The 16,786-nt window shown below is 34.4% G+C and overlaps 1 protein-coding gene across 1 annotated transcript; it reads left to right on the top strand.

Annotated features, from left to right (window-relative positions):
• Nucleotides 1-1,566: 1,566 nt before the first annotated feature.
• Nucleotides 1,567-13,972, top strand: LOC124374442 (the record flags this gene model as incomplete). Its single annotated transcript, XM_046832653.1, is given in 9 exon segments — nt 1,567-1,788; nt 3,442-3,530; nt 3,683-3,754; nt 4,482-4,517; nt 4,519-4,773; nt 6,420-6,604; nt 7,182-7,356; nt 8,766-8,902; nt 13,752-13,972. Coding segments are annotated over 9 exon segments (1,267 nt in total), but the record flags the coding sequence as incomplete, so codon positions are not given.
• Between the last annotated feature and the right edge of the window lie 2,814 nt (nt 13,973-16,786).

Below are 16,786 nucleotides of genomic sequence, written 5' to 3'. Positions count from 1 at the left end.
ATCCAACAGGGCTGAGGGACAGCCTGGATGCACTTCGTAGGAAGAGGTACCTGAGCTCACTGCAAGAATGTCGAGGAGTTTTGACAAGAGCATCTTTCAGAGATCTAAGATTGCAAGACGACCCTCAACGAACGCTCGACCGCTGACCCGTAAACACTCAGTCTCGCTGTCAATGTGCTGGAGATTACCTCAACTGATGGACGACCTCGATAGGTATACGTGAGGGGAGCATTAAAAACGAAGAGGCCCTCCAACTGGCAGCGTATGTCAGACGGCTTATAGCAGGGAAACACGGAGACATACCCGATCGTGGCTAGTGAGTCCCATTGAAAAAATTTTGTTTCTTAAGAGCATAAGAATAAATTATTATAGCTCTCAATGTTGAAACATAAATTTGTAATAGGCTTAGATTAGGTAGTTTTTAAGACATGGAAAATAAACAGGCAATTTCCCCACTGAATTGTAAACAGACATTACCCTGAAAGGCTCTTTATATAAATTGTCCTTTTGATAATAAGGAACATTTCCACAGAACATATCAGTAAAGATATAAAGAATTAGCAATGAAACTGGCCAGTCCAAAAAACTATTAACAGAAGAGATGAAAATCCAGTAAACTCCGATTGTAAATCCTAGTTGTTACAATCCTTGTCTGGAGAATTTGAATTTTCAGAGACTCAAATATAATATTATGAGGATGAAAATTGAATGTAATTAATTGGCAAGCTAAGATAAAGAAACAACAAAATTGAAAAAGTGCAAGAGAAAGTGGTTATGTAATGATGTAAATAATACTTAATATGAAGAATTAAAATTATAACTATTGACGATGGGGAAGAAAAATAGATTCCAATTTTCATTGCTTGGAGCTATGAGAATATAATAAAAAAGGAATTAGATATACTCCACGATCATTACCAATTCAATCATCTAGTGATTTCCACAGAAAATGTGATTAAGTATCTTTATGAATCCCATTAGACACAAAGAAGTTTAGGTGTAAAAGTTTACAAATCTTCAAATGTTACCATTCCTATCAGTGTATAACTTTTAATGTATGATTTTTGTCAAATGTAACCTAAAAGATTTTACAAACCATAAACATTCCATTTTACTTTTCAGGATTCTACTTCACTTTTCTCTACTGCAATATCTACTTCACGAAACTACCAGTTCTTCTTCGAAAATCTCCATTATATATGTACTGTATTGTTGTATTAATATTTACAGCCATTTTCCAGTGAATATAATGTATAATCTAGTAAACAGTTCAAGAGGAGACCTTGGTGTTTTTTGGATCACAATTTTCAAATGATATATTGTATAATAATAAATAGATTTTTCTTTAGGATCAATAAATAATATAATATACATTTGCTGCATGTATACAGTTTTTTTATTTATTTATTTTTTTTAGTAAAAGATTATTTTGAGGTTTTTTTACATTCTGTTGCCAATGCATCTATTAAAATATCAATGTATTGTGCCATAAAGATGGCTATGACTATGAAAACCGCTTCATTCAATCAAAATATCTTTTACTGTTTGCTCAAATTTATTGTTTCATTTGACAGACTATTGTTAGTGAGGTGGACTCTGCGTGGTGGGCTCTGCTACATCAGCTGATCGCTGCTCTGCGCACAGACTTACAGCTACCTCGCTGTCTGCAAGTAGTAGGCTACTTACGTCGCATGCAGATCTTCACTGAGGCCGAGTTGCGTCTCAAATTCCTTCAAGTGCGAGACTCTTGGCTTCAGTCTGAGCTGGCCAAAATTCCCAGTGACGATGGTTTGTTCTCTTATTGAGTTTTGTATCCAGTGTGTATGTTTATAGTACTATTTATTAATAGAAAAAATAATTTATTACTTAAAACAGTTGAAGGTTATTCATTTTAATTAAATTATAACTTTGACAAAACAAATTTCAAACTTAACTTATTTACATAAAAGGCCTCTCAAAAAAAAACAAAATAAAAAAAAGTTTTAAATATTGGTTTATGTGTTTGAATGTAAATAAGTTAACAAGGTCAAATGGTCTATAAGGACTACTCCTGTAAAGTTCAATACTGTTTGCATTAAAGCAATCTGAATAACTCCCCCCGATTTGTGGGCTAAAACCATTTTTATGGCTTTAGCACTATGGACACTTGCACTTCCTCACACTTCGTGCATTTTTTTTGGGCCAAATAACAGTAGGCCTACTTTTTAACAATGCTCGCAGCTCCATCCTCCAATATCTTCAAACACTGGCTTCGTAAAATAGAACTCTTATAGGAGGCCCGTAAAATATTTACAAGCATAGATTAAAACAGTTAAAAGGTGCATCAAACTGAAAAGAACTAAAGGGCTAATCCCAAAGATTGTGTTTGAGAAGTGTAGAAGAATAAAATAAAATTACTTTTTATTCTAAAATATGAAAATTCTCATGAATTTTTATTTAACATACCTTGTAATAATGCATAAACATATATGAGGCTACATGTTGTGTTGTGACCTTAAATGTTCAGATCGGCTCAGGATTACTCTCATATATGTGCTATTAAACCACATTATATTTATATTTATACTATACTATATATATTATATATATATACAATTAAATATATTTGTATATGTGATAGTTTGAGTATATATATATATATTATACTCAAAAATACTACAATATTATTTAAGAATTCCGTACATATTTTAGCAACTTTTGGTATCGTAGTCTTTTTTAATTCTGAGATAAAAAAAACATTTTCTCCACCCATTTTGTATAAAATCATTTTTTTAAACTCACAATACATTAAATATTTTTACAATATAGTGTATATTACATATTATTATATTCTGTGATGTAAAATAACACCATAACTGCCATGATTTTCTATTTTTATGATGAAAACTCTTACACTTCAGCCCAAAACAACCTGTGACTTTAAAGTAAAATTACTGCAACTTGAAGAAGTTGAAATTTAAATAGAAATGTAGTAATAACCGCTACTCTAAGTTTGTGGTACTAGTTTACTATTGATTAATTTTTCTTGTAGATAATTAATACCAATATTGATGGTGGATAAAAAAATGTAAACTGAAGAATATTTCATTGTAATGATAGTTTTTGTAGTTAAAAGTTCTTTGTATAACTTCTGAAGACTTACTTATTTCAACAGTATTTTGAAAGGTCTCATTTTACATTTCAAATTTTAAAAGGATTTAATTAAATGATAATCAGAGTCAGTTTACTGTTTTATTTCAAAATGTTAATGGAACATCACATTTCAAATTGATATTATTCCAGTAATATATCTAAAAAAACAAACACTCAGAACCTATACAGAATATTTCAAAAACGAAAAAAATAATGAACAGACATTTCATTCATTCATTCAAATTGTGTAGTAAAGATGTCAAAGTAATTAATAAATAATTTTATACTGACGATGACCGTATATTTCAGCTACTCACCACCTGACCAAGACAATAGAGCTCTCCCGTATCCACCTATTCAACATAGTCACTCAGTACAGAGCCGTGTTCACTGATGAGGAACACAATCATCACCTCTCCGACAGCTGGCTCTCGCAGAGTCTTCCATCTTCCAGTCCTGGCTCAACCAGAAGGTGTGTCTTGTTATAACAGAATAGATAGTAGACAGTATCAGCATAGTCACTCAGTACAGAGCCATGTTCACTGATGAGGAGCACATCATCACCTCCCGACAGCTGGCTCTCGCAGAGTCCTCCATCTTCCAGTCCTGGCTCAACCAGAAGGTGTGTCTTGTTATAACAGAATAAATAGTAGACAGTATCAGCATAGTCATTCAATCCAGAAGGTGTGTCTTGTTATAACAGAATAAATAGTAGACAGTATCAGCATAGTCATTCAATCCAGAAGGTGTGTCTTGTTATAAACAGAATAAATAGTAGATAGTATCAGCATAGTCACTCAAATCCAGAAGGTGGTGTCTTGTTATAAACAGTATAATTTGAACGTTATTATTTATAGCCTGTGTTCATGGCCTGATGTTAAAGTTTTACATTTAACCACAGTAATTTATTTTGTTTTTGTTATAAACATCTTTATTTTAATGATAGTATACCTATTGATCAGCTGCCTCCTATTGTGCTTCAATTCATCAATTGATTTACATTTTTTGATTTTTTTTACACATTTTTATTATTATTAAGTCATTGTTATTGAGATTGTAACACATATTGATACAGGCTAAAATGTTTTGCAAAGTAAAGTGTGCATAATCAATACTAATATCTGTTTGGTTTTTAACAATAATAGAAGTATCAATCTTCATACATTAAAAGGTTTTCTAACGCTATAATATATTGTATAAATTCATTTTTGGATCTTGTCATTGTATCAGGTCCTAACATATTTCCATACTGTAGAATACGTATGTATAAATACGTATGTATAAATATGTATGTATAAATATGTATATTTAAATACGTTAATTACACTAATTGTAGTGAAAATGTACAGATCTCACAGTTCCTGACCACGTTGGACCAGGATTTGTTTGCGTGGCGTAGGATCGTCTCTAGCGTCTCTTCTGGGCCAGTGTATGTACTTTGGCCTGTCGTTAAGTAGCGTAGGAGCGGACTTTCGCGCACTAGTGGCCCCTGTGTTTGTGCGTGCAGTCAAACGCAACCTGGAAACCTCTGTGCGCAAGGCTTCCAAAAAGTTTGAGGCGGACATGGACAAGTTTACTTTGCCCAAAAGCCAACCCCAGGTGAAGACTGGTACACCGACTCAGAAAAGTGGCATAAAACAGGTAAATGATGATTTATCAAAACTTCAATTTTTATCAGTTGAAGAAATTCAATTAAGTTATGTATATTTTCTAAGAAGAAAATAACACAGTTGTTCTTATAAAATCATTTTTTTAATCATTTATAAAAATATTCGTTTGACCTCTTTATTCTGCATGGTAATAAATGTCAGTTAGTAAATATACAGACCAGATAGTGGTGATGTTTTGATTTCGAGAATATAGAATTAATCATGCCCAATTGTAAAAACTCCAGTCCTTTATTTATTGTACATATTTATATTCGGTTTCCATTTGAAAGATAAAAATGAGTGAACGATGGACGGAGAAACAGTGGCTGGCCATTTATGAGTTTTTTTTGTTTTGTTTGACATACACCATAGTTCCTTGTTATTACATTCACTGATGAGTCAGCAATTTATAGAAACTTAATGTATAATTTTATTTTATTGATATTTTTTCTGAATACAATCCAGACACGACCTAATTTTGTATAATAGGATAAGAAGTGTTGAAAAATGTATGTTGCACATGTGTTTTTTTTAAAGTTTTTATTCATTTTGATTATTGTTTCAATATTAACTATAATATAGAAAACATAATAACAATAACTATGCTATAAAACAAAATTTTGTGGTTAAAATGTGTATGAGTTTTACAAACTATTTTCTCAACTTGAGCTAATGATAAATAGCTGTATTTGGGCTTGAGATTGCAAAAGTAATACTAAGCCCTAGTAGCCAACTTTTCTTGAGATCTTCAATTAAAAAATACTTAGTGAAATGCTGGACCAAAAGTATTATTAACCCATTGGCCTTGTATCACGGAACGGTTCCGTGACAAGTACAGCGCCATCTAAATAATTTTTTTAAACTCCTTTTTCAACCAAATGTTAGTATAAATTAGACTAATATTGTTGTAACACATAAGAAAAACTGCAACACTACAATTAATTGAAATTTAAATTAATAATAAGTTACTATAAGAATATTAGTGTACTACAAGAGAAAAAAATCAATATTCTTGGAATTTTCAGTATTTAGAAAAAACATTTATTCTGAGAAACTATGCATATAAATACACATATTCTAGTATTGCTAGGTAGAGAAATACATTTCAAATAAAATAAAAGCAACAATGCCTGGTATTTTGTTTTATATTATTTGAGTAAAAAAATTTTAAAAATTCCAACTTTTTAGTTTGTACAGCATTATTATTTTTAAGTTATGACCAAATATATCACTATCTATTTATTATTAAAGCACCATTTCATGTTAATCCAAAAAGATATAAAATATAACCAAATAACTTGAAAAATACATTTTTTATAAACATATAAAAAAAAAAAACAAAACTCTTACGTTTTTAGCATTTTTAATAGCATAACTCCAGTTGTGCTGACAGTAAAAATATGTATAAGCCAATGTGTATAAATACCTTCTAAAAACAAAGAAATTTGAATTTATCATGGGCACACCAAATTACAACCGTTTCCTTAATCAGATTGTTTTTACTAAAACTGGCACTGGCAATTCTCAACATAGACTCCTCCCTCCATGTGGTTCAACCATCATACTCCGATCTCCCCTACACCTTGCCTCCAGGAGTGAGTGCTGTATAAGCCTTCTGTAACCGTGTTGTCCTATCAGGAACAGCCTCCGGAGAGTCTCCTGGAGTTCTATCCACTAGCGGAGTATTGTAACAATCTGCTGGTGGGTCCTCAAACGAGCTGCGTTTATGTGCACCTCTCGCCTGCGCAGCGCACGCAGCCACCCTGCTACAGGACTCACTTACCACAGCCGCGACCCGAGTCATCCTTGCATTCTACCGCCAGGTCAGTTTAAAACTACTGCAGAGAAAGTTTAATATATTAATCTCAGATGTAAACAACTTTTTATAAGAAAATTTTCACATTCCTCTGATTAATCCTTTTCCGACTGATATCTATAAAAGTAGTCATAAATTGGCATATCCATATAACAAAAAGTTACATTTTAAGATTTTTCTTACAGACATATGTTATTCCTTTGTTTGTAGTTTGTTTATCGACGATGGAAGGAAAACATTTTTGACTTTGTAACACTAAATGATGGCAAATGTCCAAAAAAAAATCCTATTTCCTTCATATTTGTCATATAAAATAGAAGGCAGGATGTCTCAAAATCACTTGCAGTACTTTTTTTTAGTTAAAAAAATTACAAATTACCGGAATTTAATGTATTTTTGATGGTTTATGCAAAGTGTTTAGTAATTGAACATTTTAGGACTGGCCCAGCTTCTTTGATTGGACATTTGTTTAGTAAGATTGCCGTTGTATACAGTTTAATAATTTTTTATTAATTTCAATTTATATCTATCTTGATTTTGATCAAAGCGTGATGTGCAGGAGCAGCAAGGCATTTGTGTCCAAGCAGAGAAGAGAAGGAAGGCTTCTCACGGTTCTTGCCTGTGTTTCCCACGCGGGAGGCAGCTGGTGCCGTACATGCAGCATGTGGTTTTGTCCTCTCCACGCCGTATTGTAACAATGCCTTCGGAAAAATACAACCTCAGTCTCGGGCTCACCACCTTCCAGATTACAGCAAGCAGGTAAATACTGATTGAGTTCATCATTGGTGCAATGCCATTAAGAGAGCAAATTGGTTAAGAGGTTTGAAATTCGTAATAGGATGTTTCATAAATATTATTAGTACTGTCTCAGATGTTCAGAAGGGATACAATAGGAATACAAGTACTGTAATTGTAGGCAGGGAGTTTAGTTATCAATCATCCACAAAACGTTATTTTTTAATGTTAAATGATGTAACTCATTGTTGAGGACCTCCAGATCTCCTGGCCCTCATCAATGGAACCTTTCACATAAAAATTGAGGATGTTTTCACAATACTATGGGTCAGGATTTATGCGACATTATGACAAATTGCAAACCACCAACATGTGCATTCAAAATGAATTTACTTAGTGAAACACCCTGCTTCCACATTTGTGTTCAAGAATATGTATTATGTTTGTTTCCTTAACTCTTTTTGTTTACTTATTTTTTGTAATCATAAAATTAATTCTTAAAATTAAATCTTGTTCACTATTTGTCATTTTGTTCCTTCTTCCCTCCAGCAAGCTAGATTAACCCTAGAAGTGGCAAATGCTAAACTTCCACTGTAGCAAGCTTTTTGAGTCACTTTGCAGACTATTTTTTTTTTAACCTCCTTGGCGAGTGCCAACGTGCCCGCAACGTTTTAAAACCGGACGACAAAAGTTGGCCGAAAAGTGCCAACGTCCCGATTATTTATATTGGACGTTCGGGAAAAAGTCCACTAAAAATTGTAACCTTTCATATTACCATATCTTATCATATTGAAATGTTTGTGAAGTGATATTTCAATCCAAAAAAATTTGATATAGTACACCTTCGATCAAACTCTAACAATTATTGAAACTCATAAATAAATTTTTGCGTCCTGGCCCCATATGCCCTCAACACCAGACACACAACTGCCCCCCCCAGCCCTGCCTCCCCGACAATAGTTCTTCCTTAAAAGATGTATAACTCCCTCCATTATTGAAGAACATAATATAAATTTTTCAAAGATTGACAGTAAATTGCATACACTTTCCAGTGTATTGCCTCTAAGAAAAGGATATGAATTATTTTGGTCACCTACCACCTCCCACCCCCCCCCTTCCCTCCCCCTTGTTTGAAACATCTGAAATTAAAAAATATTTTGAATTTTTTTTAGGTATGTCATTTTTGGAATTCCTAAATTTATGTGTTATGGTATACTTTGTTATTTATTTTATGTTTAATATCAAACAGAGTTTTCAGAGTTAGTAAAATAAAAAAAAGAATCATGTTGATAGACCTACTTAACAGTTGACTGCTGACGGCAAATTACATCATGTTAACATTGCCCCTCCAGGACCTAAAAGTTCTAATATTATATATCAATATACACTTACTTTTTGCTAATTCAGATGCTGATTTATCGGTATTTTTGCAGATTATTATCGTCTGTGGATCCAAAAGGGCGGGTTACATGACGTCACAGATTGGACCCGCGGTACCTCCCCGCCCCGCCCGGGGACAGCACGCGGTCCAAAAAGTTTTGTCGTGCAGAGCCCGCAGGCCTAATAAAAGGTCTAATAACGAGAGTGGCTACAGTATAAAATCTATCCAATTTTAAAACTTTTTCATTATATAGTGCGACATCTCTCTCACCAAAACAAATAAAAAAACTATATAAAATATTTCCAAGGTCTTGAAGGGCATGGACTTTTACTGCTGGCCTCTGTGATGTATGTCAAACAAAATTGACCCGACAAAGTCCTGGTTTACCTGGACAAACAGAACTTGTATATGTTGTTCTCATCACTCTTTTCTTTTTCCATTCTTGTAGCATACCCTACAATCTTCCCCCTCCTCCCCCGTTTTTCTGTCAACCCTTTTTTTCACCGTTTTTCATTTTGTACAAGTTTGTCTGGCGCGCTCGCGCGCGGCGCTCACGCGGGCGGGAGTAATGAGAGGAGGACCCCATGGGGTCGTCCATTCAACATAACAAAACCAGTCAATCGCCCCCCCCCCCCCCCCCCCCCTCCCCCCCCCCCCCCCCCCCCCCCCCCCCCCCCCCCCCCCCCCCCCCCCCCCCCCCCCCCCCCCCCCCCCCCCCCCCCCCCCCCCCCCCCCCCCCCATGTGAACCATTTACCCCCTAGGAGAACATCTACTAGCAATCTATTGTTTCCGGTGAAAAGGGTCTGTCTTAGTCCATTTGTATTATTAACCCATGAAGGGTTTATTACGAATATCTTTCCACTATCACACTAGCCGAACTGTTCAACAGCAGAGAGATTTTCCCCTCGGGATTCACCTATACACATCTGATGCTCTCAGTCGTTGTAGCAACTTGATTTTGTATGGTGGAACGGTTGGCTGCTGGGGGGTGGTTGAAATCGCGATTATAAAACTTGTATATTACAATAGTACATTGTCAATACACATAAATAAACAACTCACTAAGAACGCAAGAGATACACGCATACATTGTAAAACGCGGGGAACAGAAACGAAGTACAAAGTCAAGGTCATCTCGGACACACAACGCCACGCTCAACGAGTACGAACCGTCCCGGCCGCGAGGTCGAGCTCACACATGAGCAATGAATCCGAGACTATGACAAAGCCCCGCGGATCCGACGTCGTCGCGCACTGCTACGCGGAATATACCCCGTTCCGGGATCCGCGGGGGCCGCAACTGAACGTGTTAAATAAATCGTGAATAGTGAAATTTTTTCCTCTCCTCCAACCCTCTTCGCATCCCCAGAAAATGCCCGCAAAAGGGCTGGCACTTATAGGTACACCCCACTAGAAAAATACCTGGCACTTTTCTTATATCCCACTCAAAAAATACTTGGCACTCAGGGGAAAGGGTTAATCTCATCCTTAAAAATATATTTTTTTACATTCTAAAAAACACAACCCCCCCCCACGCTCCACCTCCTAGTCAATATCACATACTGATTTCTTCCAGCAAAGAGTTGAACACTTTTAATATTATGCCAAAAATATTCATAATGATTTCTTAAAACCTGAATTGGATCTTGTAAGGGAAACCAAAAAGATTTAGATTTAATGAAATTAAAATTGTAACTTTGTCACGTTTGTAAAAAATTATAAACCCAATAATTACAGAAAAATTTCATTATAATAAAAAAGATATAAAAAAATGGTTACCTATGCACTTACCAAAGGAAAACATTTTGAAAATTATAAAAAAAGAAGTAAAATATATATTATAATAAAAAAAATTTGCTTAAATAGCAAAAATGTAGGAAACTCTACGCTCACAAAATCCAAGCTAAATGCTGTTTTACACAACAAAACATAAAGAGATACTTGTGCATAAAGTATATGCTACTTTGAAAGAGAAAAGTTTTTCTACAGATCCACATAATTGATACAGCAATTTCTCACCAAAAAAAAAAAACCACCCATAGCCAATTTTCTAGTTTTATTTAATTTTATTTCCCCTCTCTTCCTTTTGTGATCAAACGTATTTAGTTTCAAAACCTAATGAAATTTAAAAGTTGCCAGGAAAACGGTTTGGAATAAAGACACTAACACAAAAATTGTAAAAAAACCAATGCAACACCTTTATTTCAAACTGAAAAGGATAGATCAATGTTTATAATAAAAAAGAAAAAATATTACATGTACATATTGTTTGACAGAACTTAAAAAGTTTTAGTTCGACCAATGAAGCCAATAATCTAGCATACTATATGAAATGTAGGCCCGTCTTATTCATGGCGGGCGGCAAGGGTGTATCATTCATTTTTGTCAAAAGTTTATAATTGTTTTAGAATGTTACACATTTATATAAACTTTAAAGTATTATATATGTAAAATGTTCACAAGCATATACTATCCCCGCCTTTTATATTGATATATAATAAACTCATATATTACGATAGTAACAGAGATAAATACATAAAAAATATCTATAACACCTTTGCTTCAAAAGGACTCCGTTTATTTTGGCACACTGCGGCCGAACATTTTATAAAAAGACTTGAAAACGAGTCTTTTTCCCACGGTCTAGGGTTAAGTACATACTGATAACTTTGCTCTTCTTTTCATTTGCACGCTAAAGATATTCTTCCTGTCTTAAAGTTTTATTATAAAATTTATGAGTTCTGTAAATATTAATCGTAAACCTAACGTTGTAACTTCAAAAGATGTTCGTCTGTTTTAGGGACTGACCTATTTAGACCAGAAGTGGTGATTGTGGACGCAATCGGACATTTGTTACCAGACAGATTTCAACCTCAGTTAATTATCCCCTCCTTCCACTCCTGCTTCCCCAGCTGCTGATGAGGCTCAGTCTGCAGGAATCAACCGAAGAAATGCGACATCTCTGAAACATGAGAATAAATTATGTTTAATATTGAATTGGTTACGGAAGATAAAAATACAAACTTTCAAAAATAATGTTTTAATTCGTTTCAGTCTTTTTTGCCTTCTTAACCTTTTATAATGTATTAGGTTACATAATTATTAATGTAATATCTTTAATAAAGGTCATTTTAAATATACAGTGTTTTAGAACTATTATTTTAACAGTTATCCGACTTTTTCCTATGGCTATAGTAATTTTTCATTTCAATTTAACTTCAAAAAAAAATATTTTTTAATTGAAACTAATAGTCTTGTCTAAATACGGTTTTACATCCATTTTTGGGCTACATTACGAATTCTCTTTTATCTTAATTTAAACAGCAAATTTTTATGATTAACCACATAAATATACCCCGTACGTTTGGTTTATATTAAGTTTGTAGATATAATAAAGAAATAACATTTTCTGTGTTCAAATACACTTAATTTTGAAACTCAGAAGAAGATACAAAATCTTTAAAGTGATTTTTAGGAACATCAAAATTACATAAGTCATTTTATAGTTAGTGTTGTAGCTTTCTAAGACACATATTTCAGAGTTAGTCTTTTACCCATTGAATATTAATCCAAATTTCAATATTTTTACAATCAGTACCGAATTAATTTTTTCATTTTGCAATGGAATTCACTGTGTAGAGGTTTCATGGTTTAATTAAAAGACCATAATAACATGTTAAGTATTGTATTTTATTTTCTCGAGATTTTAAGTATTTAGTTACCTAGCCACTATTGGACTTATACCAGATCAACCACTAAAAATAAAATTATGTTGGATCAATAGCCCTTGCCTTGGCCACTCCTAAGTTTTGAAAGTTAGCCCTTGTCACATTTTTTTTAAATTTCTCCATCAAAGTTACCATCACTTACTTCATTGGGTATGTTCTCCATAAAGATACTCTCAGAAGAGAACGGCATTTACGTCAGTTCAGATGGAAAACAATCAACAGATGGTTACGGTAAACCACAGATTTAAAGAGAGTCGACCAGCTTTCAAAATAAAACACATTAGGACCAACGATATAAACAAAAGCCTAAATCATCAATATCTGGAATATTTATAAATTTTAAAATTAACGAATTTACTGTGACTTGTAGCGCTCATTCGATAACAAACCCGATGCTAACTGGATGACAGGAAATATATCTCTTTGGTAGTCCCTCAGTGGGTTAATGTCAGATTAAAGGAAATAGGAATTACTTTTATATCAAATTAAAAAGTTAATTTTGTATTTTAATATTATATAAATAATTATAATATTATATCTATTTTAATATCACATTAATTGTGTTTTAGATAAATTTAAAGTGTTTTGTTTCAAAGATTTTTAAAAATTTATAAGTAATGTACTTTTGATCGAATTGTTTGAGAGATTTATAAAAAAACTGTTATAAACATAGATGAAAAAATTGTCAAGGGTCAATCCAGTGGTTCTATCTTATACTTTTGTTTTAAATAAATAAGCAATAATAATATTTTAATAGTATATCCTGTCTTACATCTTCTAAACAAACTTTGCATTCTTTTCAAAAAAGTAGTCTAGCATTTGTTTAAGCACTTAAGTCTCAAGGGTCCCAAAAGGTGAAGCACCAGTAGTTTACAGTTTAAAGTAACAAAATAGAGCAGTAGTCCGGGGGCCATTATTTATTTTTTACATTTTGAGCAAATACTTTCTGATCATTTTGGTTAAAATTGGACACCTTTAACCCTTCCAGAGGTCGCGCCACTGTCTTTTCCACCGGAGTGTTACATTTTTGCTTACAACTTTTGAACAGAACTAGTTTGACGCTCCACCCCCCCTATACCTTCAGATGGACTCGCACGCAACCAAATCAAGTGGCCACCCCCACCCTTCCGCCTCTTCAGTCACCAGCCGTACTGCCAACGTTGTATAACCTGTCATTTCCACCGTGCGCGACCTCTCGCGGTATCTAAAATTGTGATTGTTCTGTGTAGTGTATTATTGTTCGTTATTGTTATTTTGATGTCAATATGAATAGAAATGAAGAAGAGAGACTTGTGAATTTGTTGAACAGTGTCGAAAGGGAAGAAAGACAAGAGGAGGAAAGACTTGTAAATCCAGGTGCTATAAGAAGACAACTTTTTCTTGATGAGCCCGTTGTCGCTCCTATTGGTGAACTGGATTCCGATGATGAAGATGAAGATCATGTATCAGTGCAGGAAGAAGACACAGCGTCAGAACAATCAGGAGAGGAAGCGGAAGTACCGTTTTTGGAAGCATCTCCAGAATATACAGGTAAAGATGGAGTAACGAAATGGAGTGTTCACTGTCCTAGACAGAATGTGCGAACACCTGCTGCTAACTTAGTTCGGCGATTACCAGGTGTAAGACAAAATTTTTGATGTTCAAAACCCTGTTGCTGCTTGGAGGTTGTTTTTTACCGATGAAGTGTTAGATAGCATTGAAAACCTGCACCAACCAGCGTATACGAAAAGTTCATCCTGGGTACACTCGTGAGCGTGATGCGGCTGACACATCCAGAAATGAAATAGAGGCATTCATAGGACTTCTTTATATGCCAGGAATCCTTCGTGCTTCTCATTTGAATCTATATGATTTATGGGCAACATATTATGGTACAGGCGTGGAGTTTTTTCGCAACTGTATGAACTTGAGAAGGTTCAAGTTCTTGATCAGAGTGTTGAGATTTGACGATGCTGATACTAGGAAGCATCAGAAGAGGCTTGATAGGCTTGCACCCATTCGAGATCTGTTTTGAATTATTGGTAGAAAAGTGCAAAACAAATTTTTCTGTTTCTGAGTATCTTACAGTTGACGAGATGCTCGAATCTTTTCGAGGTCGTTGTAAATTTCGGCAGTTTATAAAAAACAAGCCTGCAAAATATGGTCTGAAAATTCATGCTCTGACCTGTGCAAAAACATTTTATACCATGAATTTAGAAGTTTATGCTGGCAAGCAACCACCGGGTCCCTTTCAAATACAGAATTCTGGTCTTGCTGTAGTTTCCAGACTCGTCCAGCCTGTGAGTGGTACTGGAAGAAACATTACCACGGATAATTGGTATACATCCATACCCCTTGCCGAGACTCTCAAGAACGATCACAATTTGACTTTAGTGGGTACCCTACGAAAAAATTAAAAAGAAATACCACTTGAGTTAATAGATACAAGGAATCGTCCTGTATCCAGCAGCATTTTGCCTTCAAAGATGGAAAAACTCTGCTATCGTACTGCCCGAAAGAAAAAAAAAGTTGTTCTTCTACTGTCTACCATGCACCACAGTGACGAAAATTGACACTCAGTCTGGTAGATGCTAAAAAGCCTTTCATTTTGACCTTTTATAAATTCTACTAAATGGAGGAGGTGGATGTTGTTGATGATAGTATTTAAAGGCTACGGTCATTCAGTTGCGAGAACAAGCAAAATCCATTGGTCCGCTCTACTATTCTTTTTCAGTTCTTCTAAATACTAATATTGGGCTAAATAGTTTATATTGTGGTGTACAAACACAAAAGAGGAGACTCTTTGACATTGTCCGAAGGGAATTCCTTGGAAGGAATCTCGCCAAAGATCTTTGTTTTTAATTATTTGGTAGCTCGTCACTGGGGAAGAAAAGAAACTTCCTCAAGGCAGCATTAAAACGTAAGCATCACACAAATGCTGGGACTTTCTAAGAGGAGGATGAGGCCGCAGCCTGCAAGCAAATCTTGAGGGACGTTGTGTTAATCTGCAACTGGGAAGAAAAAACACGAGAAAAAGTAAAACTACGTGTTCACATCTGTCACCAAGTAAGTACATTTGCAGGGAGCACACCGTGTTTTACTTGTTCCTACAGTGGGTTTTGTGCAGAAGAAGATAATGATGATTCCACAAGTGGACTAATTGCAAAACTAAGCTAATTTCTTACAGGTTTGTAAGATTTTTTTTACAATATTTTGTTATATAAATACAATTATCATTTATTACATTATTTTTTATATCTAGAAGTACCCGATGTTTCTATATTTAAATTACATTATATAAGTATTGTCTACCTAATATTTAATGTAACAAGTATTTTTACCACAGTAAGTAAATTCATTCAGTTACAATTTTAAAGGATTGTTTGATGATATATATAATTACTTTTTACAAATATTTTTACGATTTTGCAATAGTAATAATACTTTAAAACAAAACAAGTTTACATATTGCGTCATCATGTTTAAATGTAAGTTTGTACAATAAAACTGTTAAAATGTGTTCGTTTCATATTTATCTTTATGAACCTGGTGGAAATCCACCCGTGCAGCGGAACCTCTTACGATTAACTGTTTAGTGACGCGACCTCTATAGGGTTAATAAAAGGGGGTTTATGGCAACAACCCCCAAAACGGAAGTGAGGTTATAAAAAGTAAAATGTGAACATTGTATATTTACTATTGGGGCCGGTGAAAGGAACCACCACCAGAATAAAACTTTTTAAATTGGATCATGGGAAATGGGCTGATCCCCCAGGCTGGAGGTCACCAACTTGTGGCATATTTAAATTTTGAAAATGTTTTATTGTTAATGTTCAGTTGTGAATTTCAACAATTGTTTTGTGCCCCAATACACCTTCAAGAGGATACCATGACCCTTCATTTTTTAATATGTTAGATTGTTCACCAAATTTGTAAGTATGATGACCAACCCAAACAGATCTAGATCTGGAACAAGCTACAGCGAACATTTGTGTCCGGGGCAATCTGGTTTTGGTACTGTATCTCTGTGCCCATCACCACCGACAAAGACAGCAGTTGGTCAAAGTCAAAGATACCTTTAATCAAAAATTAAATCATACAAATTTTACACATTGCACCTATAAAGTGTGGGTCAACATTATACATGTTTTAAATTTTTGTAGCCATTCCAAATGTGTTTTAAAAATAGATGTCAATTAGCTGACAGAATATATACCTAGTCGCTTTATATCCTGGAATTCTTACACAAAAACAACAATTACTTAACATAACAGTACAAGTAAACCTAAAAAAAGTACAGTAGTTTGCTGCGCTTTACAATATATAAACAAATAACTATCAACCTAGCCTTCTCTGAGCAATATC

This window comes from Homalodisca vitripennis, unplaced genomic scaffold, assembly GCF_021130785.1.
Source record: "Homalodisca vitripennis isolate AUS2020 unplaced genomic scaffold, UT_GWSS_2.1 ScUCBcl_8467;HRSCAF=16590, whole genome shotgun sequence".
Taxonomy (NCBI): Eukaryota; Metazoa; Arthropoda; class Insecta; order Hemiptera; family Cicadellidae; genus Homalodisca; species Homalodisca vitripennis.
The sequence above is the reverse complement of the archived record's forward strand: the minus strand, read 5'-3'. Positions and strand labels throughout refer to the sequence as shown.